The sequence below is a fragment of the Sturnus vulgaris genome, chromosome 1, assembly GCF_052056855.1.
Source record: "Sturnus vulgaris isolate bStuVul1 chromosome 1, bStuVul1.hap1, whole genome shotgun sequence".
Classification (NCBI taxonomy): Eukaryota; Metazoa; Chordata; class Aves; order Passeriformes; family Sturnidae; genus Sturnus; species Sturnus vulgaris.
Window position 1 is genome coordinate 149,837,473 of NC_142243.1, and position 27,021 is coordinate 149,864,493.

Below are 27,021 nucleotides of genomic sequence, written 5' to 3' on the forward strand. Positions count from 1 at the left end.
CTGCATGTAAAGGACAACAGCATCTGGCAAAGCAATGTTTTATAAAGCTGCACTTGACCACTAACTTGTTGTGTTAAGGACATTTTAATAGTCTTCCATATTGAAAAACCAGCAAGACTTTAACACCATTGTAGATAAATACCATAAATCTTGAAATGAAAACATTCTTCTTTCACACATCCCCACTTTTATGCTTTAATTTGTCCCAGACTACCTGAAGTGTTTTTACTGAAATTAGATCTGTTACTAGTATAAAATTATAGCTGTTCTATTTCTATGATATCAGAAAAACGAAATAGAAATGTATCTGGTTATACTTAGCATTGGATATTTTTAGTATTGTTTCCTAATCTTGCTGTGGAAATCTAATGCAATATAGAACATAAGAGATCGCATTATTATACTTATAGCTATACTATAAGCAATCAAGAATAAAAAAAACAAAACCAAGAAACAATAATGGATATTAAAAACCTAATTATTTGTGTCATTTAGAGCATAGTATTTGTTTTACATACAGCCATGAATATGGCACATTTGTGTAACACATTCTGTTTATTGAAAAACAAATCCAAGATGAGATAATTTTAACTGCATATGGTATCATGGGAACAGGAGATTTGTGGCAAAACACCAGGAAAAAAAAATCACAGTAATGAATGAAAAAATCAGTAGCTGAGAAAGTTACAGCATGGGACTCATTTGTTCTTTAGGATTGTTATGCTAATTTTTGGGACTTGCTGGAGCAGCAAAGTAGAGATTTTAAGACTAAGGCATCAATTACCAAATACTAATGCTACAAAGATATCATTAGCTTCTCGAGGTAATTTCAAACACGTATTCATACCCTACTTTTCGAGTGCTGCACTTTTACTTGAACTCTATAAGAGGTAAAACTCTTCAAAAGTCAATAAAACTTAACAACTTCCTTAAGAAAACAAAAATGGTTTCCTTGGGAAATATTATGTTCTACTCCTCCACTAATTTGCAAAAAGATATTAAACTATCTAGAGGCCCCTAAATAAGACCCAAAATTGAGATATTAGACTACTGATGTATTATTTTTAAGGAAGTGTGTGCTTGGATACATTTTAAGCCTTACTAAGCAGTTCTTACCTGAGTTTACGTTTGCAGCTGTTCACTGCCAAAATAAGGCAGTGCATGAATAAAATTCAAACTATTGATTTTTAGTAACTTATTTTGACAAAAATATATTTCTCAATATAAGTAACATAACTGCATTAAGTCAGAATCCCAAATTATGAGGGGAAATGATGGGGTGAGGGAGGGACACTGCATCTAATGAAAATATTCCAGCAGGAAAGCAAAGACTTATTTTTGCCTTAACATTTCACTTTATACATGGATCTATAATGCAATAGTCCTGCTATAATGAAATAATCTTGCTTCTTACTTCCCCTCATTTTGTGAAAACTTAACACATAGATGGAAGTGCTGCAATACTTATGAATGTATGGTCAGGACTATTTGCTTTCCATTTGAGTTCTAAATTAAAAATCTGAAATCAGGCCATTACCACACATTGAATTCTCAGGCACAGTTTATGGAAACAGGAAACAGGTGTTTGGGGGTTTTGTTGGGTTTTTTGTTTGTTTTGTTTTGTTTTGTTTTCCCAGTGACTTCTCTTTCTCTTCTCACAGAAGCATTTCCTTTAACATTCCCCAAAGCAACAGCTCTCCCAGCTCTTCCTGCAGTATCTTGCAGTGCCAACTTTTCTTGGGGTGCAGCACCAAGAGTTGGGCTCAATGAATCCTTTGGGTCCCTTCCAACTCTAACTATTCTGTGATTCCGTCCATATACTGTCTAAAGCTAAAGAACTACTAACTTAAATACATAATACATAGTTTGCTTACTGTAAAAACTTAAAGTTAATTAAGTAAACATTTTATTTCAAAATATAGGACCAAAACACAATGATTAGAAGTTTGAATAGAAATTAATCTAAACTTATGTGACAGATTTAAAGAACAGATTTCTTGTGACACAAAATTGATAAATACAGAATGTGACAAAACTCTGTCTTGCTACCCGAGATGTTTTTTAAATTTATTAATAATCACCAATGTATACACAGCTTAAATATTTTTAAAAACAACTGTTTTGCATATATCATCCACCTGGCTTTGTGATATTAAAAAATTAAGCAATGAGATACACATGCAGCAGTCACATCAGCATTGTGGAGATGGTATTGATAGATAGGTTGAAAGCCTTAGAAAACAGACCCATTTTGTGTTATAAGTGAAAATGACATTATTTGGAGCTGGACATTAAAACTCAACAGCTTTCTCAGCAACTGCTGGTGAGCTGAGCAAACCTCTGATGAGAAAGGCTGATAATACTCTTGCTGTTCCTTAACTCTTTGCATCACAAAAGACATCAAGAACAAGATGCTCAGAACATTTTGTACTGCTTGATCCTTCCACTGTATCTTGGCAGAGAGGGTGCATGTATAAAATCCACGTTTCACAGACTGATCTGCACGTGTGCTTTCAATAGGAGCTGAGTCTTGCTGTCATACATGGTGAGTTCCTCTTTCACCTGTTGCCTTGTAGAAGGTAAAGAAGGAGTATGGTTCCATTTCCAAACAGAAAATGTTTATGCCTTTTTTTGTTTATTTTTCCCCCATTGCTTTGTTTGGGGGTCTCCTACAGCTGCTGCTTTGCTTCCTAATCTCACTTCAAGTACGCAGACTCTTGAAGGTCACTTAAGAGCAGCATTAATTTGTACCCACTTTCGTCTCAACATAGTCTGCAAAGTTTTCATGAACTCTGTTCTGGCTCATCTCCAGCTTTTTAAATAAGATTTTTTATTCAAAGAGAAAAATGGACATTTTACTGTTATCACTCCTCCTTCTTAAGAGAAGTTTAAGAAATGCTTTTTATAAGACTGCTTTATTATTACTGTGCAGAGTTAAAGTTTCAAAGCGAATGCAATAAAGCACCATCACCAAATGCTCTCTGTTATATAATAACTTCAGTTTACTCTGACTCTCTGAGGATCTGAGCAGTCTGAACAATGTTATTTTCTGATATATTATCAGAAGAAAAGAAAACTGTGGTTTTCATGCAGAATAATGAAAGAAATAGGCCATAGGTAAAACCGAAATGAAATATTGCAGAAAATAGTGGTATATAGAAGATATTAATGCAGCAGATTTATTCCAGGTTCCACTAGGTAACAAGGAAAAAGGCACTGATATTTTCAAAGCTCAAGTATCCAGTAAACTCATGCAAGCAGAGAAGAAAACACAGATTGCAATTTTGAATTGAGTTCTGTTTCTTTTTAAAGAAAACATCACCATACAAAGACAAATGTTGGGAGAGACACATTATAGTCTTACCAAGACAACGGATAACTTATGGCTGATGAAGTTAGAGGAAAGACAGTCTGTGAGAGATAAGCTTTTAATGGATTGAATATAAAAAGAAAAAAATTAGCAACAAACAATTTCACCCTGTAAAAAGCTGTCTTAAGAACAAAAGAAAACATTCATTAGCACACAACACAATGTGCTAAAAGATGTGAAAGCAGAAAGAGGACAGGTATAACAGAGATAAGGGTATACTGGATTTGGCATCACCCACGCTCAGAGCATAAAAGAGGTATGTGGGAGGACCAGATGCATCAAGGTTTGTAATACACATTGATTGTCCCAGCACTAGAGAAGGCAGTCACAAAGTGCTCAAAGCAAACCACTCTTGTAAGTGTACTAGGCAGGAATATAGGAAATTAAAGAGCGTGCAATTTTGCAAAAGCTCCTAGCAGAGGAATTTAGCAATAGTACAACATTCCTTTATAGCTACAGTGTAAGATCGAGAAAGGAGTACTAAAAAAAGTATTTATATTCAAATATGACACAAGAGAAAAAGACTATCTAGAAAAAGGTTTTTTGCCATGATAATGTTGATATCTTTTGCATCATTAGAGCTATAGGAAGTGTGTATTAGCAAGTACATAATAGAAAATGCCAAAATATAGATTTTTAACAAATACTTGTACAAAACAAATAACAGGCTGTAAAATCATTGCACCTTATTCAAAACAAGATTAGAAAAGACCCTTTGAATATGGCAAAATGCTTCAGAGCAGAGAATACGAAGTTCATCAAGATGCCTACAGGTATACATCATACATACATCATATGACCAAGGCACGTGTGTGTGCAGCTCCAGGACTACCAGCACTACTACAAATGCCATTAGCAAAATATCTACAGGTAAGAAAAAAACTTCAGAACATGGCATACTTGAATATAATGATAAAGGTGGTGAGCTCACTGCAATGTATTGACTCAATTACTGCAGTAGAAATCGGAGAGACTGTTCTGATACAGTGTGTTAGCCTTTACGACCTAGAAAGAAAGAAAGTAAAGTGGAATGATAAAATTTACCTGCTTCAGATGTAATAGTTTTGCTCCACAGGTCTCATACATTCTATGTACTGTATTCTACCTTAACTTGGCTGATTACCTTGATTAGGACCAAAAAACCTTAACTTTGAACTATGAGGCAAAAGGTATAAAAGCGAACGATGTGAATTTTTAGAGAAAAGCTTTTGAAAACAATTTGTCATGAATGTTTTGATATGAAAGTATACACTCTTTTTTCTTTTTTTCATATTTTAAAACACATGCAAGCTTTAAAAAAATAGAAAAGAGTCACAGGAATATTGGAGAAATGAGTAAAGGAGTGCAATGGTACTTTCATGAAGCCTAATAGAAATTGGCAAGTAACACACTGTAATATTAAGGAAGCCAGAACCCACTTAGCAACATGCTAGTCAGAACTGTGGTGAGTCACATCAATCACTAAATGTGGTATTTGTGACAAACTATTTCCCCAAACAGACCCTGCTTCTACAGGTCTTCAGCTATGTGCATTTTAATGAGTTGAAGTCTCAAATAAATAACAATTCTGTAACAGTCTGTTGTGGTCTGAGATTTAAATCAGGAACCCAGGAGTTAATCAGAGGCAAGAACTACATTAGAGGCATGTAAAGTCTACCACAGAATTGGAAATAACCTCGGTAGGATGACAGCCTGTGAGTGCAGTGCCTCCTGTATCTGGAGTGAGGGCGCATCTACAGGCTCCCCTTGATCGAGTGCCTTGTAGTAAATTCCAACCACAAGGTTGATTTTGCCGAAATTACTGTCCACTCTGGTTTTTCTCCTGTGACAAGTGTTCCATCTATTCAATGATCACACCAAGCTGCCACTTACTGTGGTATGTTTGTATCCCACAAAGCCATCCCTGTCCTGGGCTGCATCCAAAGCCCCTGGGCAGCACAGTGAGAGAGGCAATTCTGCCCCTCTGCTCTGCTCTCATGAGACCCCAGCTGCAGTGCTGCATCCAACTCTGGGGTCCTCAGGACAGGAAAGATATGGATCTATTGGAGCAGGTCCAGAGGAGACCACAAAGAGGGTCAGAGGTCTGGGACACCTCCCCTGTGAAGACAGGCTGAGTGAATTGAGACAGTTCAGTCTGCAGAAGAGATGGCTCTGGGGAGACCTTAGAGCAGCATTTTGGTACTTGAAGGGGGCTTATAAGAAAGATGGGAACACACATTTCGCAAGAGCTGTTGTGATAGGACAAGAGGTAATAGCTTTAAGTAAAAGATAGTGTAACCAACAAGATAGTAGACTCAGATTAGATATAAAGAAATTCTTTATAGTGAGTGTGGTGAAACACTAGACCAGGTTGCTCAGAGAGATAATAGAGGCCCTTTCCTTGAAAACATTCAAGGTCAGTTTTGATGGAGCTCTGAGCAACCTGAGCTAGTTGAAGATGTCCCTGCTCTTTGCAGGGGCAGAGTTGGACCAGACGACCCTTCCAAACCCAAAGCATTCAATGATTCCATGAAAATGACAAATATTTAGTTGTACTTGCAATATTTGTTTTAGTTGTAGTTGAAATACTTGGAACAAAGACTTAAGAGTGAAATTACTGCTTGCAATCATTGCTTATGTTGATCCAACAACTAAAGAAAATATAAATCAATTAACGTGTACAGAATCCATATTCCAGGGAGAAGGCACAGCTCAGTTTCTTCCTCTTTACACATGGTCCCCTCACAGCCTGGTACAAGAAAGTGAATCTCACTCCTGAGAGTGAAGATACCAACACATCCTAATGCTTCTAGCACATATGAATATTAATTTTGGCACCTACAACTTTAGCTCATAGATAGGCAGGCACACTGTCAGGTCAGATAACTGATGCTTAAAAAGGAGCAAAGGATATTAGTCTGATATGGGTCCTGACTGATGCCCACCTACCAAAATAACTTCCTGAGACTACCACATGCATTTAACAGCAAAGCAGACGTGTACTGTTAGAGAGAAAACACATTTAAGTAATGAGTTTTAAAAGTTTGGACTCTGGACTTTTCAATATTCATGAATCCTACAGCTAATACCTACCGGGCAGCTCCTTGAGCAAGCTGCTTTTCAAGCTTTGCATAGATTTCAGCAGTAAGAAAGCAATCAATCCTTAAGAAGATGGTGTTTCCTGCCTTTCCTGGACAGTAAAAGTGATGCTCAGCAGGCTTTTCCCAGCTAACCACATCCTAAGCTGCTTTCTAGGGCCCAAGGCTCATAATTTCCCATCCTTTCTACCTTCATTTTATTGCATCCTAGTGAATTTCTTTGGAGAAAACAATATCCTGCACTTGTTATGTGCAGGTTTGAGTTTGAACAATAGGGTACAACGTGGATAATTTTGTAATTCCTATATTATTACAGATTTGGAGAGAACCAAGTCTTCAGACTTCCAGTAAGTCTTTCTCTGTTGAAAACCAGAGGGAATTGGTATAATTTGGAAAAAAATACTGTGGTTTCTTGAAACATCAAATGTTTATTTAATCAGTTACCAGGGAGAATATGACTCTTTCCAAGAAAGGTGCATTGTGTTTTACACAATTTGTAGTAACATAGTTAGCTTTCTGTCTGAGGTCCTGCATGTTTTAGTGTGATTTTTAGTACATTTAGGCTTAACTGACAAAACAGGGATTTTTATTTTTTTTTTGCTCCAGGTCACTCAAGAAAGATTACACTCCTACATATTGTTCTGTGTCAGAGTTGTATGTGCCTGCCTGTTTCACAACAGATGGCTGCATTTCAGTACATTTATATAGAAGACATATATGGAAGGTTGAAAAAAAACATTCGTTTTAATTCAACTTCTTCCAGCTGCTTGTATGCTTTAGTTGTATCAATTGAGCTTGATGTCATGCAAAAGAACGTTTTAAATAGAACTTGGAAAATTTTTTTCTGTTCATTCTGGATCAAGATTTATTTGGAATGGTTGTACAGAGAGTGCAAATCGAGTATGTTTCATATTGTAACATATCAGACATTGTTTCATGGAGTATTGAAATCTGTGAAATACAATAAGGAATAAGATACCTTAAAACATAGTCTTTTGGCTTTCAGGGTGAAAGAGCACTTGCAGTTCTGAGAAGGCAGCCTTAACCTCTGCTTCCAAGCTTTGAGTGAGCATTTCTCATGCTGGTTTACCTTTTCAGAGTTTTTTTCCTCCCTGTGCTGAAAGGATATGAGTAAGATACATCGCAGATTTTTTTCCCCAAGAAATACAAAAGTAAACATATGGTTATTCAATTCATAGATATAACAGTATTTTCAGTAGATCATCAAAGTTCCTTATCAGCTTTTCCAGTAAACGTTAATTTAAAATGCTACTTTATGGGTTTGGCTTCAGTGATTTAGTAATTTTACTCAGCTTTGCCCTTGTGCTGTGTGACAGAGAAGAGCTGGTCTGGCTCTTCCTCCGGGCTTCTGTCACCCAAGATTCATTGATGAGACACCTAAGGACTAATAAGGAAGCGATGTAAAGCCTCAAAGCTAAAGAACAGAGAGAATCATGACCTAGTATAACAAATGCTTCCTCTGAAAAAATAGAAAAATAGGCTTGAGCAAGGTCTTTTAAACTTTGCTTCTCTTTCCTGTTTTAGAACAGGGAGAATCCCAAACCAACTTACAGTCGCACATCTGGGCAACTCATCAGAAATACGGGTTTCTGGCTGGTATTTATAAAGCGATTTGTGTTTGTCCTAGAGGCACAAGTACAAATACAGAACGCTGGATAGAGGATACTGCTGTTTGGGGGACGGAAAAAAGAAAATAAAATCGCGTTTGCATTCCTTTCAACACAAGATCTGCCTTTCTCCGTAACATCTGACAGAAAAGGGAAGGACGCCGTCGTGGATCCCCGACCCCTCTCACAGATCTTATGGCCCCGGGGAGGGCCTCGAAGGGGACTGGCGTGTCGGAAGGGTCGCTGTGGTGTCCAAGAGGGCTGTATGATTCTCACAAGCCCCGACGCCGGGCAGCTCCCGCTCCGGTCCCGCCCGGCTCCCGGCGCGGAGCTGTTCTGGGAGCGTTCCCTCAGCACCGGCCCCTCACCGACCGCGGGGAGGCGGGGCCAGCAGCAGTGACCAATGAGAAGCCGCGGCTCATCTCTGACTGACAGGCCACTCCACCCAATGGGAGCCTTCACTTGAGCAAGGCGGTGACACTTGGGGGGCTCTGCTATCTCCGCCCATTGGCAGGAGCTGGGGCGGGGCACCACCCCTGGGCGGGGCTAAGGCCCTCCGGGGGGCGTGGTTCGGGGCGGTATATAAGCCTGGTGCGGCGCCTTTTCCCCTCTCAGTGGGCGCCGTGTCGCCGGCGGTGCTATTCGTGTTTCGAGTCTGTGCGCAGCGCTTGCCGCCGCCTAACAGCTATTCTTTTATTGTGTGCGCGGGCCCCGTCTTGCCTGGGTCAGCGGCTCCCGGGGCGCGTCTCTTCCCCATCTTTCCTCCTTGTGCGCTTCCGCAGAGTGATTTGTTCGCGCCTCTTGCCCGCTGAGGGGGGGCGTCCCCCCAGCCCGCGCCCCTTTTCTTCCCCCCTCCTGGCCGGGGGCTTGCGGCGCTTCCTTCTGGATGCGTTCCCGCAGCCCCGGGCGGGAGGCGGCCAGGGGGAAGCGCTGCCTCCGAGGATTTACCGCCGCCTGGGACTTGGGCTCGGACCCGCTCCGTCCCTACGGGCGCACCCGGCGCCCCGGCTCCGCTGCCGCTCCGGGCCGCTGCCATGGACGAGAAGTATCTGCCCGAGCTGATGGCGGAGAAGGACTCGCTGGACCCGTCCTTCACCCACGCCTTGCGGCTGGTCAACCAAGGTGAGGGGCGGCGGGGCGGAGCGGGGAGCCTTGTCCCGCGGTGGGGACGGGCCGGAGTGAGCGGCGGATGCTGAGCCGGAGGGGTTTGCACCGCTTGGAGGGGTTTGTTGTGCTCAGGCTCATGGCGAGGTTCTCAGTGAGGGGTTCACCCTTGCCTAGCACCGCTTGGCGGGGTTTGCTGTGTTCCGGCTCTCGGTGTTTTCCGGCTGCCGGCGCCTTCCCCTTCCCCTGCCGGGCGGCATCGCCCGGGCACCGCGCACGCTGGGTGCCTTCCCGCGCTGCCCCTCTGCCATCGGGGCTTTCTCTGCCCTCGCTCCCTGCTCGAATTATGCATTATTCCGAAATGAATGGCTCTGTAAGACCTCTGTGCTCTGCGATGCTCTGCTCGGGCTGCACCCAGAAGGTTTTCCCCGTTTCTATTTTACCCCGTTTCTAAACAATGAAAGCCGATTGTTTACATGCGTGTGAGCCCTCTTAAGAACGAGCCCACTACCGATGGCCTTTCATAGAAACTTTGGGCTCTGCGGCTAAGATATTAAGAAACCAATGACACATTTTTAGTAAGCCTTTTAAAAAGCACAAAGCATATTTTGTTTTACAATTATATAACTCCAGATAATAAATTACTCCCACCCCTTCTGTATCAGTCATGTCAGATGTGCTTTAAAGTGCTAGCTTTTTGTTTCAGTGATGCAATAGTGACTATAAAAGTCATTCTGTGTGAATTAAATATGATTTAATGTACGTTTGGAGATAGTGTATAATTCGCAGGTGACTTTCAAGTACAGCTCTGGAGAGACAAATGCTTGATCTAGTGCTTAGGATGCTCAAGTGAAATAAGTAATGAACTGATCCTCTAATACACCAAACATAGTGACAGCCAAAATGATTTTGCCTTCAGTTGCAATGATTAAAAAGCCGTACTTGGTGTGCTTTACATCCTATGGCAGGAACAAGTTTGATGTGGGTTCTTCTAATGCATTGTAGGTTTTGATGTGTAATAGATGTGAATGCCTGTCCCAGAATCGGAAGGGGAATTACTATTGTCTGAAATACTCTGGAGTTAGGGGTAGCTGTCACAGTTTCAGCTGTGGAATGCAAATGCTAAGTGATTTGAAGGTCCATGTCTATGGGTGGTTGGTATTTTGCATATTTTTTCAAACTTTGAATCTGTAAAAATGTCCCTGTTGATTGTGGGAAAAGGAGAGTCATGTTAAAAAAACCAGTTATTTGCTGTGTTTGCTGTAAATGAAAAAAACTTTTAGAAATTAAACTTGATGGCTACACATTATTGAAGTTCCTCTCTAGGTAGTGAAGAATCTTTTTGCATGTGTAAGTTATTCCAGGGAGTTATAGAAGTATGCAATTTATTATTTTATAAACAGTGTTAAAGGAAGTAAATTTGTCCTTTTGACTGAGCTTATGATATTTTTTGAGGTTCTCATTGAAATGATAAATTGGAGGACAGAAACTTTTGCCTTTCATCATAGTATCTGCATGCGTACATTTAGCTCTAAAAAAATTATATTGTCAGTGAAAAAATGTAGATGAATGTGCATCCAACCTCTGTAATCTAGTAGGCGTCTTGATTTTTTGTTTACTTTGAAAGTGAAGTCTTGGATTATATCTAAACTGTTAGATGTAGGGAAAAGAGAGATTGAGGTTGACTAATCAACTGGTTAACTGTAGTTTAAAAATGGAAATTTGTATAATATTTATATAAAATAGATAGTTTAATTGTAGAATCACCAAAGAGCCAGATAAAATCAAGTGACTGTATAATACAGGTGGGAAATACGACTTTAGGAGGGGGTGTTTTACAAACCCATCCTGCCATGACACTAACTTTATCCGAGACTGGTTTTTTCTCAATTGTAAATAATTCTATGCACTTAAATGAATGACAATTATTAGTGGAAATGTATATGTAATGGTTCTGGCTTGGATTTTGTGAGCTGAGACCACTGAGTATTTTCTATATTAGTTCACGTGGAGGTAAATGAAGTAGCTTGCCTAATTTTAACTGGATTTGTTTATCTTTTAAGTTTAGAATGAAATGGGTTTCCAAGTTTGGCTTCTTTTGGGTATCTGTGAGAATGTCTTAGCAAGGGTTTTAAGTGCTTTAAATAACCAGCTTAATTATGTAATAGCATTTTGGTCTTAGTGGTATTAAATTTGCTGTCTGTATTTACTTAAACTGAAATACTGTACATCAGCTGGCTTTCTTCAGAAGCTACAGACTAATTTATAGGAGTTTTATGGATGAAGGAGAATCCTTCTGAGATGCTAAAGTAGTTCAGGTGTGTTTACTGCTCAGACAGAAGAGCCAAATTGCTAATGAATTTCCAGTCATGTTGAAATCTGGTTTCTAGGGAAAATCCTGGGTCTAGACTTCTGAAATCTGGTAATTACAGTTTTCAAATAGAAGTGGGTGAATTTGCATATTATGCTTATAATTACACATTATAATTTGTGTACACACAAATTACATAATTTTAAATTTTAAAAGTGGAGCTTGACCTGCTTCAAGTTCCTGGGTAATATTTCAGTTAAAAAAGAGTAATGTGGATATAACTAAGATGCTGTAAGAATATTTTTGTGGGCGTTATTATTGATCTGTCTTTCTGAATTAAGATATGACAGAAATTTCTCTGCCTTGAAGTCTTGTTTTTAAAGCACTAAAATCAAATATCAGTATCCGACAATGTTCCTGCATAGTAAGTCCTGATTTTTCTTGTTGAGAACTCTGTTCAAGGATTTGATGCCCTGTCTCATCACGACACAAATACAATACCTATTGCTTAATTTTTGTTTTAAACAGTCACTGAAACATTTAGCTGCTGCTTAAGTTTTAGAACAGAATCTTTTCCAGGAGACTAGACTTCATGCCCTGTTCTAATTATGATGATGTATTTGTATATTTGAACATTAAGCCATCCTAAAAAGGGGATGTTTTTGCCTGTAAACTATTAAACATGTTATAGATTGGAGGTAGATTCATTTGCATGTGTAGTAAGATGACCATGCTAATAGGATTAATTTGCAGCTGGTACCAGACAGTGGGAACTGGAACATATTGTCCAGTTATTAGCTTATAGTAAGTTCTGTAAATGAAGAACCTTGGGAAAGATGAGATTCTCTGAAGAAATAGCTTAGTACATTTGTATTTTTCCTATTTTCAACTCTCATGTAGTCATTTTATGCAAAATCTGAAAAATATTTGTGGGAGTGATGGTAGTTCTGAAATCAAGCCTTATTTAGAAGGCTGACTTTGCAGTTGTGGTTGTATGTAAATGTTGGTAAATGTGCAAGTGTAATGTTGATTGTCATGACTTGGTTCATGAGTGATGCTCTAAAAATACTGAAGGATCTGTGAGAAAAATTACTTTACCTTCTTTCACATTTATTTATAGTAGTGATTCAAGACGAGCAGTTCGTGAATGTTGAATGAAGTATGTGAAACTACAGATGGAAGAAGCTAACTGTAAATAAAACATGGTGATACCAGACACATCCCTAAGAGAAGACATGAAAATGAGTGCTTGGCAGTTGTTTGGTTTGTGTAGATAATTAAATGTGTCGATAATGAAAGTTAGGGCTGCTGCCATTGCTGAAAGACAACTCTCTTGTGCAGACTGGACCTCTGAAGTTCTTCCTTACAAGCTCATTTTAGCTGCTTTGAGATTTGAGGTAATATCTGAAGTTGGCAAGGCTTTCTTTAAAATGTCAATGAGATGTTGTACAGGAATGCCAAGCTTTCCTATCAGTAGATGGCTGTATGTGCTAACTGTGTTGAATGGCTTCCCTGAGCCACATGTCTAGTGGTGATCAGCAGGGTTTGCTGTGTCTTGTGTCAGATTTTGCTTGGGAGCTCAATCAGAACTGTACCTCCCTAAATATCAGGGAGAATGGAGTGTGAGGGAATGTACTCACTTGCTGCTTTGTGGAGAATATTAGTGGTCTAATATTTTTTATTCTCAGCAGAGATGGCTTTATACAAATGGTTGAAGTAGAAGTTTAACAGTAAATTAAGGTTTCATATATATTACTGATTTTTGTCGTGGTTTAAGCTCAGCTGGGTTGGTAGGTACTGTGTAGCCACTCGTTCCCTTTCCCCTGGTAGAATCTGGAGCAAATTGAAATGTGATACAACTTGTGGGTTTAATGACTGAAATAAAGTAAAATATAATTATACTGGAAATGAAAAAGAGGAATAAAACCCAAGAGAAACAAGTGATGCATAGTGCAGTTGTTCCCCATTTGCTGACTGATGCCCAGACTGTCCCTGAACAGCAATCAGTGGCTCTGAGTCAACTCCCCCCAGTTTATATACTGGGCATCCATCCTGTGGTGTGGAATATTCCTTTGTCCAGTTCAGGTCACCCCTCCTGGCTGTGCTCCCTCTGGGCTTCTTGTGCACCTGCTCCCCAGCAGAGCGTGAGACACTGCAAAGTCCTTGATTTAGAGTAAGCACTACTTAGCAACAACCACAACATCACTGTGTTATCAACTCTTATACTGAATCTGAAGCACAGCACTGTACCAGGCACTAGGAAGAAAATTAACTCTATCCCAGCAAAAACCAGGACAGCCTTCAATAAAGCTGTCTAAGTATGCAAGGAGTTTCGTGTTTTTCTTTAACTTACCGAAAATAAATGTAATTGTGTAGTGACATATGTTGTAACATAAGTAATCAATTTGCCACTGGTGCATCCACTTTCCTGTGTGGATAAGTTTGATGGCACAGACACATGGTGCTGCTCATTCCCAGTCACTAATGGTGTTGAATATACTCCATCAATGTAACCTCAAGCTCTCCTTTTTGTCATTATATAGCAATCACAGAGACAATACTTGTTTCAAGTGTCCTGCTCTTTGAGGATTTCAAAGCACTTCATGAAGGTCATAGGTGTTTTGAAAATGAAACATGACTGCAGAAAGCTGATGGTGTTTTAAAATTATTTGGAGCATTGTATAAAATATACTATATTTTGTGCTCCTCAGGTTTATTTCAGACAGCTGGTCACTTTTAGTTCTCATTCTTAGAGGTTACCCAGAAATAAACTCTTTGACTTTTAGTCTGATTACTCGAAGACAGCAGTATAAGCAAAAAATTTTGGTGGAATTGGATGCTTTCCAGACCAAGTGTGATGAGAAATTTAAATGACAGTGATGGGAATAAAAATGATGTAATGATTGTACCACCAAACTAGGGAAGGCTGATTTGGGTTCTGTTTCCTTAAAGCAGCATGAAAAGTAGTAACTCTTGGAGGGCATAAGGGATATTTCAGAGTCTGTCTCTCATTTCAGCTATCTGTATTTGGTAAAACTTCAGAAGTTCACATTTTTGTTATGGTTGCTCTTTGCTTTTACTGCAGTGACACTGTATTGGAACAGTCAGAGGGCTTCCTAAAAGTTAGATTTCAATCTTGCTCTCTTAAAAGGCTGAGGAAGTGGTTTATCAGATATTCCAGTCATGTTAACAGGGCTTCTGCAAAATGCAGCTGAAGATAATCATACTTTCTTCACCCCTGGGCTCGTCTCTGTTCTGAAGCCTGACTGAGCCTGGAGCCACTCACTGTGATCACCGTTAGTGTAAAGCTGACTCCTGATTCACTTGCACACTCACTTTGGCAGTCAATGAGAGAGATTGAATTTAAAGGTTTCAAATGCAGGCTGACATGGTTTGTCACTTTCAATCCTTTTTGACACCAGCCATGCAAATTAAAACTGTAACCTTCTGAGTACTTATTTACTGAGGAAATCAGAAAGAAGGTCACAGCGCTGTTCTTCTGGTCTCTGGCTTGTTTGACATTTCTTGCATGTACTTAAAATTTGTGTATGTGACATTTCTGCCCTCTGAGACTTTGTTCCCCTCAAGTATAATTAAGAAATAAAAGAAATTAGGATGCACTTTGGTTTGAAAGAATTAGTTATCAAAGTTCAGAAGCGTATGTAAAGTATTCAGTGTGGTACTGCATGGCTTTTTAATTACTATTTAGCAGGGTTCAGTAAAAAACATGTTTAAATAGATTAACTGGTAACTGACACACCTAATATTTTATGGTGAATTAACTGACTATTCTTAGCTGAGCTCTGCAGGAATCTTGCAAGCTTAATGTTTACATTATTAATACTGTTTTTCAAATAGAAGATAATGAAGGACAGGGCTTCTATACTGGGAATGTGGAATATCTTGATAAAGTGGGATTTTCTACCCCTGATTCCTGGGAAGGCAAGTCTCACCTATGCCATGGCAGCTGTTTGGTAGGGGTGGTGGTAGTTCTTGGAATTATTTTAGAGCCATATATTTCTAGCCAGGTGTGATTTTTTTTTTTTTTTTTTTTCCCCAAGTATTACACTAGCCAGAAAATTAGTAACTTTATGGCCTTAAGGTAAGGCCAGAAGGGCATATGGACTTGGGAATTTAATTTTCTTGTGACATTCTAGTTACAGAAGTCCATATGTCTTAATCTTTGAGAAAATCATGGAATAAATACAATGCTTTTCAAGCTTGAGAAGGTCTGTAGGCCTCTCACTAGTCTGATTGGTGTGTGAAAGTGATCTTTGACTTGTGCTTTGAGAGCCTGACTGCCTTCAGCAGTGAATAAAGGTGCAAAGAGGCTCTTTAAAGTGATGGTGAAATGTCTGGACAAGAAGTACAAATGAGAAAATGCACAATGCTTTAGCAGTGGATGACTAACTCTTAAACCAGATATAAGGACCAGTAGATCTTGCATGTCTTGACATCTTTGCTTCAAAATGAGTTCATTTGATCCCTGCTAAATTAATATATTTGGACTATCAATGATTTGGACTGCACAGTAGCTGTAGGTTGGTTATTTATGCCAAGAAGCAAATAGCAGTAATTGGAGATGTAGCATGAAGAAGCATTGTTAGTCTGACTGATGTATTTTTGTACTGCAACAGCTGAGCAGTGAATGTTTTATTCTTTGTGTTTATCCTGTCTTTAAATCTTCCTTTGCTTAAACCCACCTTTTTCATATTCATCACTTATGGTTCTTTTATGTTGTGTTGTTGTTTTTCAGCATTCTACCTTATTGTCAAGGTAAACTTATTAAGAAACTAGGCAGTTAAATGGATTTCCTTTCTGTTCTCCATCTCTTGTTGCTATATTTGCTGGATGCCTTTCATTTCTTATTTTGATGTGTTTATCAGACTTTTGGCTGCAGGTAGCAACTCAACTTCAACAAAGTTGCAAGGCAGCAAAAAGGTGTCAGTTTAATTCTTGTAGATGGTAAATCTTTCACTTTTTTGGCTTGTATAGGTGTTCTTTTATAGATCTTTATTTTCTAGGAAGAATTTGTTGACAAAGTAATTGGAAACCTAAAAGATTAGAAGTCATTTCAGTAAACCCATTGTACTTGATCCAACAGAAGATTTGTTATAACAACTGCTGCTGTGCTGATCTTGGTATAATACAGTGGCAGTGAAAACCTGAAGTTGCAAATCCTTTGAGGATTTACTGATTTTCTTCCACTTTAATAATACATCAGGATTGTTAAAAAGGAATAGTCTGAGGAAGATGTCTTTATGTGGTCAAGACAAAGAATATAGGAAAATATCTTAAGTACTGTGTGCGTTTTCAGACACCACAATATAAATTGCAGTATAGGAAAGATATAAAACTATTAGAGGGTGTTCAAGAGGACTGTGGAGATGGTCTGGAGGAGAAGCCATTTGAGATGTGGCTGAGGTCACTTAGTCTGCTCAGCTTGGAGAAGGAGACTGGGGAGACCTCCTTGCAGTCTGCAACATCCTCATGAAGGGAAGAAGAAAGGCTGGCACTGATCTCTTCTCTGTGGTGACCAGGACCTGAGGGAAAGGCCTGAAGCTGTGTCAAGGGAGGTTTAGGTTGGATATCGAGGAAAGGTTCTACACCCACAGGGTGGTTGGGCACTGGAACAGGCTTCCCAGGGAAGTGGTCACAGCACCAAGCCTGACACAGCTCAAGAAACATTTGAACAAGGCTTTCAGCCACATGATGGGATTCTTGAGCTGATCTTGTACAGGGCCAGCTGTTGGACTTCAGTCCTTGTGGGTCCCTTCCAACTCAGGATATTCTATGATTCTGTGAATCAAAATTGCTTCTCATTTCACTGCTGCTGCATTTGTTGAATGCTTGGAGAGTAAATGTGCCTGTAGCCTTTTACTGCCTCAGACCATTCAGTAACAGTACTCTGGGAAGCAGATATGTTTGAAAGCAAAAGGTTTTAGATGTTTTCAGCCATTTTTTCCTGCTGCTTTGGGATAAAATGGTGGTTTCCAGCTGTAGAAATGGAAGGACTGCTTTTAATGTGGTCATTCTTCCTTTCATGTGTCTTTTTCTGTTGGCTGGTAGTGGAAAATGGTTTTTGTTACTGATTCATTTTGATCCATGTCCTAATTAGCTAGAGGTGGTCAAGTACCAATCCTGATGTATCCCTGGTCAGAAGCCCAGTTTCTGCTTCCTGCAGTCACAACCCATTGGAAGGGTTAAGGAGATTTTTATGCCTTTCTCCTGCTATTAAGCAGAAATGCTATGGTGCCCTCTATGCTGACTTCAGTGATACACTTCCATATGGGGTACAGCAGTGAAGTAAAAAACAGCACCCTTTCCTTCTCTGCCCACCTTCAGATGAACACTAAATGATAAATTTCACTTCTGTGAAAGGTGCTGTGGTTCATCATGGCTGTTTGGTTATTTGACTTTTTATTGTATTTAACTGTACCCCATCTCCTCTCCTGAGCTTGAAAGAAAGCAGATTTTTCTCAGCTATAGAAACACAGTTTGGGTATGATGTTCTTGATCCATTTGTAGAGTCAGGAAAGTTCAGAAAACATTTTTTCACTTTACTAAGTATCCAACTGCTTCATGACGATTTCTAGCCTATTATTTTAGCCTCAAGAATTCTTAATTTTGAAGAAACTTGATCACAGATCAGTTTTCTACCTTTGTTAAAAGAGATGTTTCTCAAAGCAAATGAATTTGTTCTTAATGATTGATTCAGTTTCTCCATTTAAAGCCTGGTGTGTCTGGAGGAGCTACCCTGCTTCACAGCAGATGATACCTTTAGCCCTAGTTAACACTTGCTCTCTATGTAGAGTTATCCCAGTAATATCCTAGGTTGGATAGTCTGCAAGGTGAAATGCAGCACTTTAATGCTAGGTCTTAGGGACTAGAAAAGGCTATTGTGGCCCCATTTGTCTTTTGTACACAGATTGGTCTTAAAGTTTCTTTTCACTTATCATATACCCTTGACCTTTTTATTACACTGTGCATCCATGGTCTGGAAAAATGATTAGGTTTTTATTGGCCTGCTGTATAAAAGCATACAAGAAAAGATTTATCAAATTTTTAAGGCTTACTGTATCTATTCTTTAAACGTTTTTGTTTCTGCAGGCACCTGAGTCTTCACAGAAGCCTGTTAATACCATGTGAAATAAATTCTGGGAATGATATAAATGTAGTCATAAAGTGCTTGTGAGGGTTGTGGTGTTTTTGGCTGGGTTTAATTTTTTGTTCCTAGTAGCCGGTGTGGTGGGGTTGTGTTTTGTATTTGTGATGAAAACACTGTTGATAACACAGAGATGTTTTCATTAGTGCTTAGCAGAGCTTGCACAGAGGCCTTCCCTGCTCCTTCAAGGCCCTTTCACCAGTGAGGAGGCTGGGGGAGTAAGGAGTGGGACAAGACACAGCTGGGACAGCTGACCCCAACTGACCCAAGGGATGTTCCAGACCATGTGGCATCACGCCCAGCATATAAAGCTGGGGGGGAAAAGGAAGAGAGGAAGTTGGGAGCAATGGTGTGTGTTTTCCCAAGTCACCATTATTGTGTGATGGAGCTCTGCTTTCCTGGGAATGCTTGAGCAGCTGCCTGGCTGTGGTGAATGAATTGTTTTGCTTTACCAACTATTAAACTGTCTTTATCTCGACCCACGAAGTTTATTCATTTTACCTTTATGATTTTCTCCCCCATCCTCCTGGGGGGGAGGGAGCACTTTTGTGGGGCTCAGCTGCTAGCTGGGGCTAAACCATGACAGAATTCATGACCTCTGAAGACTTTTTCCAGCCTTATATCATCTGTGAATTTGAGGATCTTGGGCGATTACGAACTATTAATATGGGCACATTTTGGACATAGCAGAAGCCTTCCACAGTGGGTTTTCCTACAAGGTTCTAATACAGCATCTACATGTAGTGAAACAGAACTCCTGACGATGTAGCTTATGCAGAAAGATTTTTGAGCGCATCTTTGCCAGGCAACTCTATTATGATTATGGCAATAGTTATCAGAGAAGGCACTGTGTGTGTTTGATTTTTGGGGGAGCTGTTTCGGGAGGGTTTTAGAGAGTTTCTGGAATTATTTCTGTAGCGGTGCCGCCCGGGCCGAGCGGTGCCAGGAGGGGGCGACAGCGGCCCGGCCCTGCGGGGATCCCGGGATCGGGCGTGATCCCTTCCCCGGGAGAGCGGGGATCGGGGCCGGGGGATCGGGCGTGATCCCTTCCCCGGGAGAGCGGGGATCGGGGCCGGGGGATCGGGCGTGATCCTCCCCCGGGGGAGCGGGGATCGGGGCCGGGGGATCGGGCGTGATCCCTTCCCCGGGGGAGCGGGGATCGGGGCCGGGGGATCGGGCGTGATCCCTTCCCCGGGAGAGCGGGGATCGGGGCCGGGGGATCGGGCGTGATCCCTTCCCCGGGGGAGCGGGGATCGGGGCCGGGGGATCGGGTATGATCCCCCCTACCCAGCGGGAGAGCCGGGATTTGGGTTCCCGGGATCGGGCGTGATTTTCCTCCCTCCCGGGATCGGGGCTGGAGGAACGGGTGTGATCCCTGGGAGAGCCGGGATCGGGGCTCCTGGGGTCGGGTGTGATCCCGGGAGCGGGTGTCAGCCCCTCGGGACAGCTGGGATCGGGGAGTGGGAGCAGGTGTCGTCCCTCCGGGAGAGTGGGATCGGGCGCGCTGGGTGCCAGCGGTGTTCGCCTGTCACAGCAGCTCGGTAGCCAGATGTGTTCTGTCCGTCCTGCATCTCAAGGCGCAGGTGTGTCCCTGTCCTGCTGTAGCCCCAGCCCGCAGCTCAGCCCCCGCAGCCGCTCCTCCCTCCCCCGCCAGGGAATGGGGGAGGGAATGGGAAGAGTAAAAACTGCAGAACTCTGGGTTAACATAGGTTACCTTGGCAAGCAAGGTACAAGCTGTGTACACCAGCGAATGAAAACAAGGAACCCGTTCACCACTTTCCATGAGCAGGCAGGGACTCGGCCATCTCCAGAAGGCAGGATTCCATCACACCTGACTGTGGCTCCAGGAGACAAACACCTCCATTCGAGCATCCTCTCCTTCCTTATTCCTCCCACTCCAAATGTCCACCTCTTCCTTTTGCCCCTCACTTTATATATTGAGGATGATGCCACATAATATACATGGGGGTGGTTTTAAACTAAAAGAAGAGAAATTTGGATTATATATGAGGAAGAAATTCTTCTCTGTGTGCTGAGGCTCTGGCACAGGTTGGCCAGAGAAGCTGTGGAAACCCCATCCTTTGGAATGTTCCAGGTCAGGTTGGGTGGGGCTCTGAGCAACTAAGGGGAAGGTGTCCCTGTCCATGGCAGGAGCATTAGAACTAAATGGTTTTTAAGGTCACTTCCACTCCAAACCCTTCTTTGACCTGAAGTAGCTTTGGCCTGTGGTGCTTTCTTCATGTATGCTTAAACTATTAAGCCTGCTGTCAGTCTAATTTGGTAAGTGTTGAATAAAATTTTAAGAGAAACTTTCCCAGACTTTTAAACTTCAAGCTCTTAGAATATTCCTTTATTATCAGCTGACTAAAGGGAGAGTACAGGAAAATTACCATAATGGTATTTATAAATTATTTATTTATAGTTGGTGGACCTGAAATAATAGGCCTTGTTTGAAATCCTAAGTAATAGTTCACATAGTTCAAGATAAGGTTAATTAAAAATGCTGGTGTGTGTTTCATTCACATAAGTGGCAAGTAGCTGACTGTGGAATCAGCTCCATAAAGAACTCTAAGCAAATTATCCTTTAGATTAATGCCTTGACAGTGGAAAATTGATGTGACTTGCTTTCTTAACTGCTAGATCATAGTTTCTTTAGACTTCAGTGTTGTGCTGAGCATTGTGCTAACATAATGTATTTTCTGCCTCTGAGTAGGTTGTAGGTCCTGAAGGCACCAATCCCTTATTCCTGTTGATGTGTTCAAAGCAATGACCAAAGCTTCCAATGAGTGAGTGCCTAGGCTAGGAGACTGCTTGCTATGATGCCTTGCATGAGGCTGATGCCGAGTGTTTCTTTAGTTACTCTAGGCATAGCTAAAATACTCAACTTCCTTGATAGCCACCTACTTGGTCATTTTTCTGCAGAAAGCAGTGAAATAGATAGGAAATAATTGAATCAAAAGTACTTTTCTTTCCCACTTGGATAAAGTATAAGGTAAAACTGTAGGCTTAATTTTTTTCCAGTTCTTTCAGAATATTTTTCTTAACTTTGTATTATTGCACTGGAGTAGTAGCTGGCTACAGCTCAACCCTGTGGCTTGTGTTTTAGTAAGTCTTTTAGTAGTAACTATTTGTTATTTCCAAGTCTGTGCAAATGATGCTAATCATGTAGGTATGTCTCGTCAGCATCTATATGAGGTATTTTTTTTGGCTCCTCATTTGTAAAGGTTTCATTGCTGTTGTCAAAGCTGAGGTGTGAAGCTTTTCTGCAGAGTCATTGGAAAGAGCTGAGTGGAGGGAATACAGAAAGCACAGTTCCTTTATTCAGGTTTGGTATCTTAAACATGGCTGTGCATACTGTTAGTAATGGATGTCAAGCTGTGCTGTAATAAAACAAATGTTAGCATTATTTTTCTTTCATTTTATTGGTGACTAATTAACTGTTTGAGCTGTATCAATTATAGTCAATCAACTTTTTGTAATAACACCTTTTTCCCCTTACAGTGTTTCATCCTCAAGACAGCCATCCTGACATGAAAGAAATTTTACATGTGCCTAATTGAAATCCTAACAGAATAGTGAATGCAATTTCAAGCTAAGCCACAAAATGAAGAAATAAGAGCAGATGGTCCCTTCAGAAAAATAGATTAAACAGAATAGATATTCCTGGCCAGCTACATAGTTAATCTCATGCTTCTTGTCAAGGGTTACTGCCAATAGTTGTTATGCAGGGGTAAAGTAAAAGCTATATGAATTTAGTGGAAAAAGCTTTTCTTCATTCCCGACTCTTTCTGGTAATTTAGTGCTATTCATTTTTTTTTTTCATATTTTTAAAGATACAGTTATAGCAAGTATGAGTAGTAACTTATTAAATTAGTTGTGCCTTGCTCTAGAAAGGAATCCTGCAAAAAGAGTGGTTCTGGGAGTGTAGTTCCATTTATGATCAACGAAAATTCATTGTAGCATTTCTGGTATTTTCTGTCTCTGTGACACATTGATGATTGAGTCTTTAAACCACATGACAGACTTGGTACAGGGTTTGTGAATGTGTTTCTCCTGTCAGCACGAGAAAGAGCTTATATTCCCCGTGGTTAAATGTTCTTTTCAGATGTATTAGTGGACAGTCAGATTTTTCAGTTCAGTGGAGCACCTCTATTTCTTGTGTGGATGCAAAATAACACATTCCAACCTTTTTAGCTGGTTGCTCTGTATGTGATTGGACATGTGATTCCTACACTTGCTCTGAGGTCATTGAATCCAGATGGGGAAGTGAGATTTGAAACTTGGTAACACATGACCCTTCTCTAGGAAGACTTCTTCCTGGGTGCAGAAGTGTCCATTGTGCCTGTTTGAGTTTCTTCCTAAATGCACTTTTTTGCTTTGCTCCTTGCTACTAGAGAGAAACAATAGAAAAATCTACCTATTAATTGGTTACTGCTGTCTCAGCTGTCCTTCACCTTTTAGGTACCCAGGCTCTAAATTTCTTAAGCAGCTGTATTTTTTTTTTTCAAATGCATTCCCTTTGTCCTCTGCCACATCTAGAAGATAACTTCATTCTGTACTTTTGGAAAATGGAGCATCAACATTTTCTTTCCCATATAAAAGCAATTTAAGCATCACTGAATCAAGAAGTAATGGCACCTCAGGTAGTTTGCGTTGGCACTTTTCTCATTGTTTCTTGGCAGACAGAAGTGATGAAGGAGCAGAAACTTGAATATATGGGGCTGTGAAAGCAGGTGGGGAACAGGCAGGCCAGGTGTCTGGGTAGAAACAGCTTCTGCAGGCTCCCAGCACTACTGTTAAAAATATGACCAGTGTTGTTTTTGCTGTCTCACCTTGAATGTAGGTGAACTTCCCTGGCTGTGAATTGTTCCACTGCACTTAAAGGTGTCAGCTGTCTTGTGCCTGTGACACTTTGTAGTAGTTGATTTTCAGTGTATGATCTGTAGAAATATACTGAAATCTACTATTTAAACTATTGAATATAGGAATTACTCCCCTAAGAACACACATTCTCATCAGTGGGGAAAACTTGTGTTCAGTAAAAGTAGGCATTTTGAAATTAGCTGGATTAAAACTAAAATAGTAACATGTCTAAAGTTAATTTAGAAAATAACTGTGACATAATTTGCCTGCAGTAAAAGTTAGGCATCACATTTTAGATCTCTATATAAGCATTTGATTTTAAACGGTCTTCAAAAAACACCAAATAGTAAGACAAATGAATTTGCAATGTCTGCTGAATAGTTGCACAGAACATGCAGCTTTCGTGATTCTTACAGCTATACCATAGCCATGTCTGTTGGAAAGAAACTTGAACCTTTAAAAATACTTTTTACTGAAGAAAGATGCTTTTTGTAAACAAATTTACTCATCCAAAATACAACTTAATTCAGAAGGAACTGCTCAGTTCTGTTAAGGTAAACATGAAGATACTTTCTTTAGAGAAAGATTTTGAGTCGGAGCTGTTTCTTATGGCAAATAAACCCCTACCATAAATGCTACTAAACTGTAGTATATTTTAGCTTTGTTAGGTGTGTTTCAGCAAAAGCTTACTTGTATAAGTCAGTAGTTACTTCACATATTTTTGCAGGCATAAAATGTGGTCTTTTCATCTTTTCTTAAATTTGGAAAGATTAATAATGTTGTATTAGGTGAGTTCTAGAAATACTAGTTTAAGAAAAAAACTTTCGTCATAGATGCCATGAAAGTTGAAAGATGACCTTCCTCAGGGAAGATGCTGCATGGACAGGGACATGGTCCTGCAGAGGCAGAGATTTATTGCAGGTGTAGATGTGGCTGCTTTCCTGCAGAAACTGGTCTGTTGAAAGATTTTTGATCCTTATGATTTACAGCTGGATTGAGCCCATAAGATGGACTTGCAAGCTTTATAGCACTTTTAGAGGAGTCTTATCTTGTTCTACAATTCTGTGGAGTGGTTCAACTAATTTAATAAGTTTAATAGCATAATATTTGGAAAAAATTGAATGTGGTAGCAATATGCATTAATTCTGTGTAATATGTCTTTCTACACAGAAAATAATTTTGATTTGCCTACTATTGAGCATGTGGAATGGATTGTAATTAATGTTATCCCTCTACTAGTTAATTTTTAACTTGGATGCTAGAAGTGTATAGCATCCAATTTATGTTGAAGCTCATACATAAAATTACCACACAAATTTCTTTAAGCTGCACTTTCCCATAGGACAGTAGATGTGCAAGCTGCCTTTATATGTTTTTCCTGCCAAGTTACATTACTGCAGCCCAGGACTGTAATGGGTGACAAAAATGAAAGTACTGCCTACAATAATTGTCAAAAGTGGTGCTTTGCCTCTTTTATCTGCTGCACTGGAAGTGATGGAAGGAATTCCTTCTGAAGGAATCATTAAGTGATTTGGGTTGGAAGGACCTTAAAGGTCACAGAGTTCCAATCCCTCCTGCCATGGGCAGGGACACCTTCCACAGGACCAGCTTGCTCAAAGCCCCATCCAACCTGGCTTTGAGGTTAGAGGATTAGGACTCTGTTAGCCTAACCCAGGATGGTGTGTTGGAATTAGTCCCTTTTCTTTCATATGTGCCAACTGTAAAAGAAAAGGGACTTACTATTATTAACCTATTTAATTTCCATAGGTTTGTTTCCTACATCTGTGGATCAGGATGCACAAATGCTTTAGGTTGTTACCTTTTTCATAAATATAATGAAAACATTGTTAAAATTTGTGATTTTTTTGTTTTGTTTTTGTTTTAAAGAGTAATATACGAGTCATCTATTTTATGACCTGTGACATCCACCTGTTTTTGTGGTTTTGTGTTCTTTCTTTACAAGATTACTTTTTAACAGCTTACTTGCACATCAATACTTTGTGCTTTAGTAAACAAAGTTTCAGACATGGAAATTTCAGGATTCTGAGAAACTTACATCAAAGGCTCAGGAAGCTTGTGTTAAAAATCAGCAAGATGAGAAAATTACGGACGGTAGGTTGGAACAAGAAATTATACATGAAGGTTAACTTCACTGTACACTGTTTTATGTGGCTCATCTTTTAGAGGCTCTAAGCAGTGTTTGCGTTCACTTTCTGAGTTCACTTGATCAGTGCAATGCCACAGAATTTATAGATTTTTTTATTATCAATTCTGTAATAAGATTGAAGTTATACTTGTTGGTAGAGCTTATGTAGGATCAGTGGGTGTGAGTTGAAGTCATAGCAGGTCTGGTGCTAACTCTGAATTTCACTGAATTAAATATAAGAATTTAAAAATACTATAGATACTTGCAATAGCTTTATCTCTGTTCCTTTCCCTAACTCTGTGTGAAATATAGACAGTGACAAGTTTTTATTGGACAGAAAATGCATTTTGGACAGTGTGGTCTTCTGGGAAGAGCTGCATGCTTGTGTGCATTTTTAGCCATGCACATTGGAGAGGGAGAGCAATGGACTGCTGTACCCTGGGTCTGTCCATATCTGTTTCTCTGGACTGTTTTAACTTTCCTATGATGAATGAATAACATTAATTTCTGCTGTGCTTTCGGGTAACAAATTCTGGCTTTCTATGTTCTAGTATTTCATGAGAAATAAATCTTGGGCTGGGGGAAGAATTTATTAGAACTAGTATTTTTTTAAACGTACCAAAGATGGAACAAATATTTCCATTCAAAAAATAATCTCAAAACTCTTCAGCAAAACAGCGGAAATCAACACACTTGCTAAAACTTGCACGAGAGGAAAGATCACCACTTCCAAAGTGCTGGCAGTGCTGTTCTGGTGCAGCCCAGGTGGCCTTTGCAAGGGCACCTTCCTGACTGATGTTCAGCTTGTTTGAGTTTCAGGTCCTCTTCTGCCAAGCTGCTTTCTGGCTGTTTGGTTCCCAGGCCATTCTCTTGCATGGGGTCATTCCTCCACAGGTACAGAACTTTGCACTTCCCTTTGAACTGCATGGGACTGCTGTCAGCCCATTCCTCCACCTCTTCGAGGCACTTCTGAGTGTCATCACAACCCTTTGGTGTTGGAATTTGCTCCTGGTTCTCTGTAATGTGTAAAGGTGCTGAAACTGCACTCTGTGCCATCAGCCAGGTCATGGATAAAGATGTTAAATATCATTGACCCTCAGAGCTCACCACTGCTGGCTGGCCTGGTTGTGATGCCCCTGACAGAGTCCTTTGAGCCAGGCAGGTCAGTTTTTAGGCCACCTCATGGTCCATGTCTCTATCCTGTGCCTCCTCAGTCCACATGAGGATGGGATGTGGGGGGCTTATCAAAAGCCTTACTACAGATGGGGTGGACACATCAGCTCTTGTCTCATAATGTTCATAGCACTGTTTAGTACGTGTGACTTCCCTGCCATAAATTTGTGCAAACTGCTCTCAT

General features: G+C 40.3%; 1 protein-coding gene across 2 annotated transcripts in view; it reads left to right on the plus strand.

The window, feature by feature from the left end:
* Positions 1 to 8,803: 8,803 nt before the first annotated feature.
* KHDRBS3 (KH RNA binding domain containing, signal transduction associated 3) overlaps positions 8,804 to 27,021 on the plus strand; it is a 90,441-nt gene continuing 72,223 nt past the window's right edge. For both annotated transcript variants that reach the window (XR_015808586.1, XM_014888802.2), the window contains exon 1: positions 8,804 to 9,197. Coding sequence is in view for 1 of the 2 variants with exons in the window: in XM_014888802.2 (XP_014744288.1) it covers positions 9,110 to 9,197 (88 nt within the window). In the remaining variant the exon portion in view is untranslated. The remainder of the gene's footprint in view (positions 9,198 to 27,021) is intronic.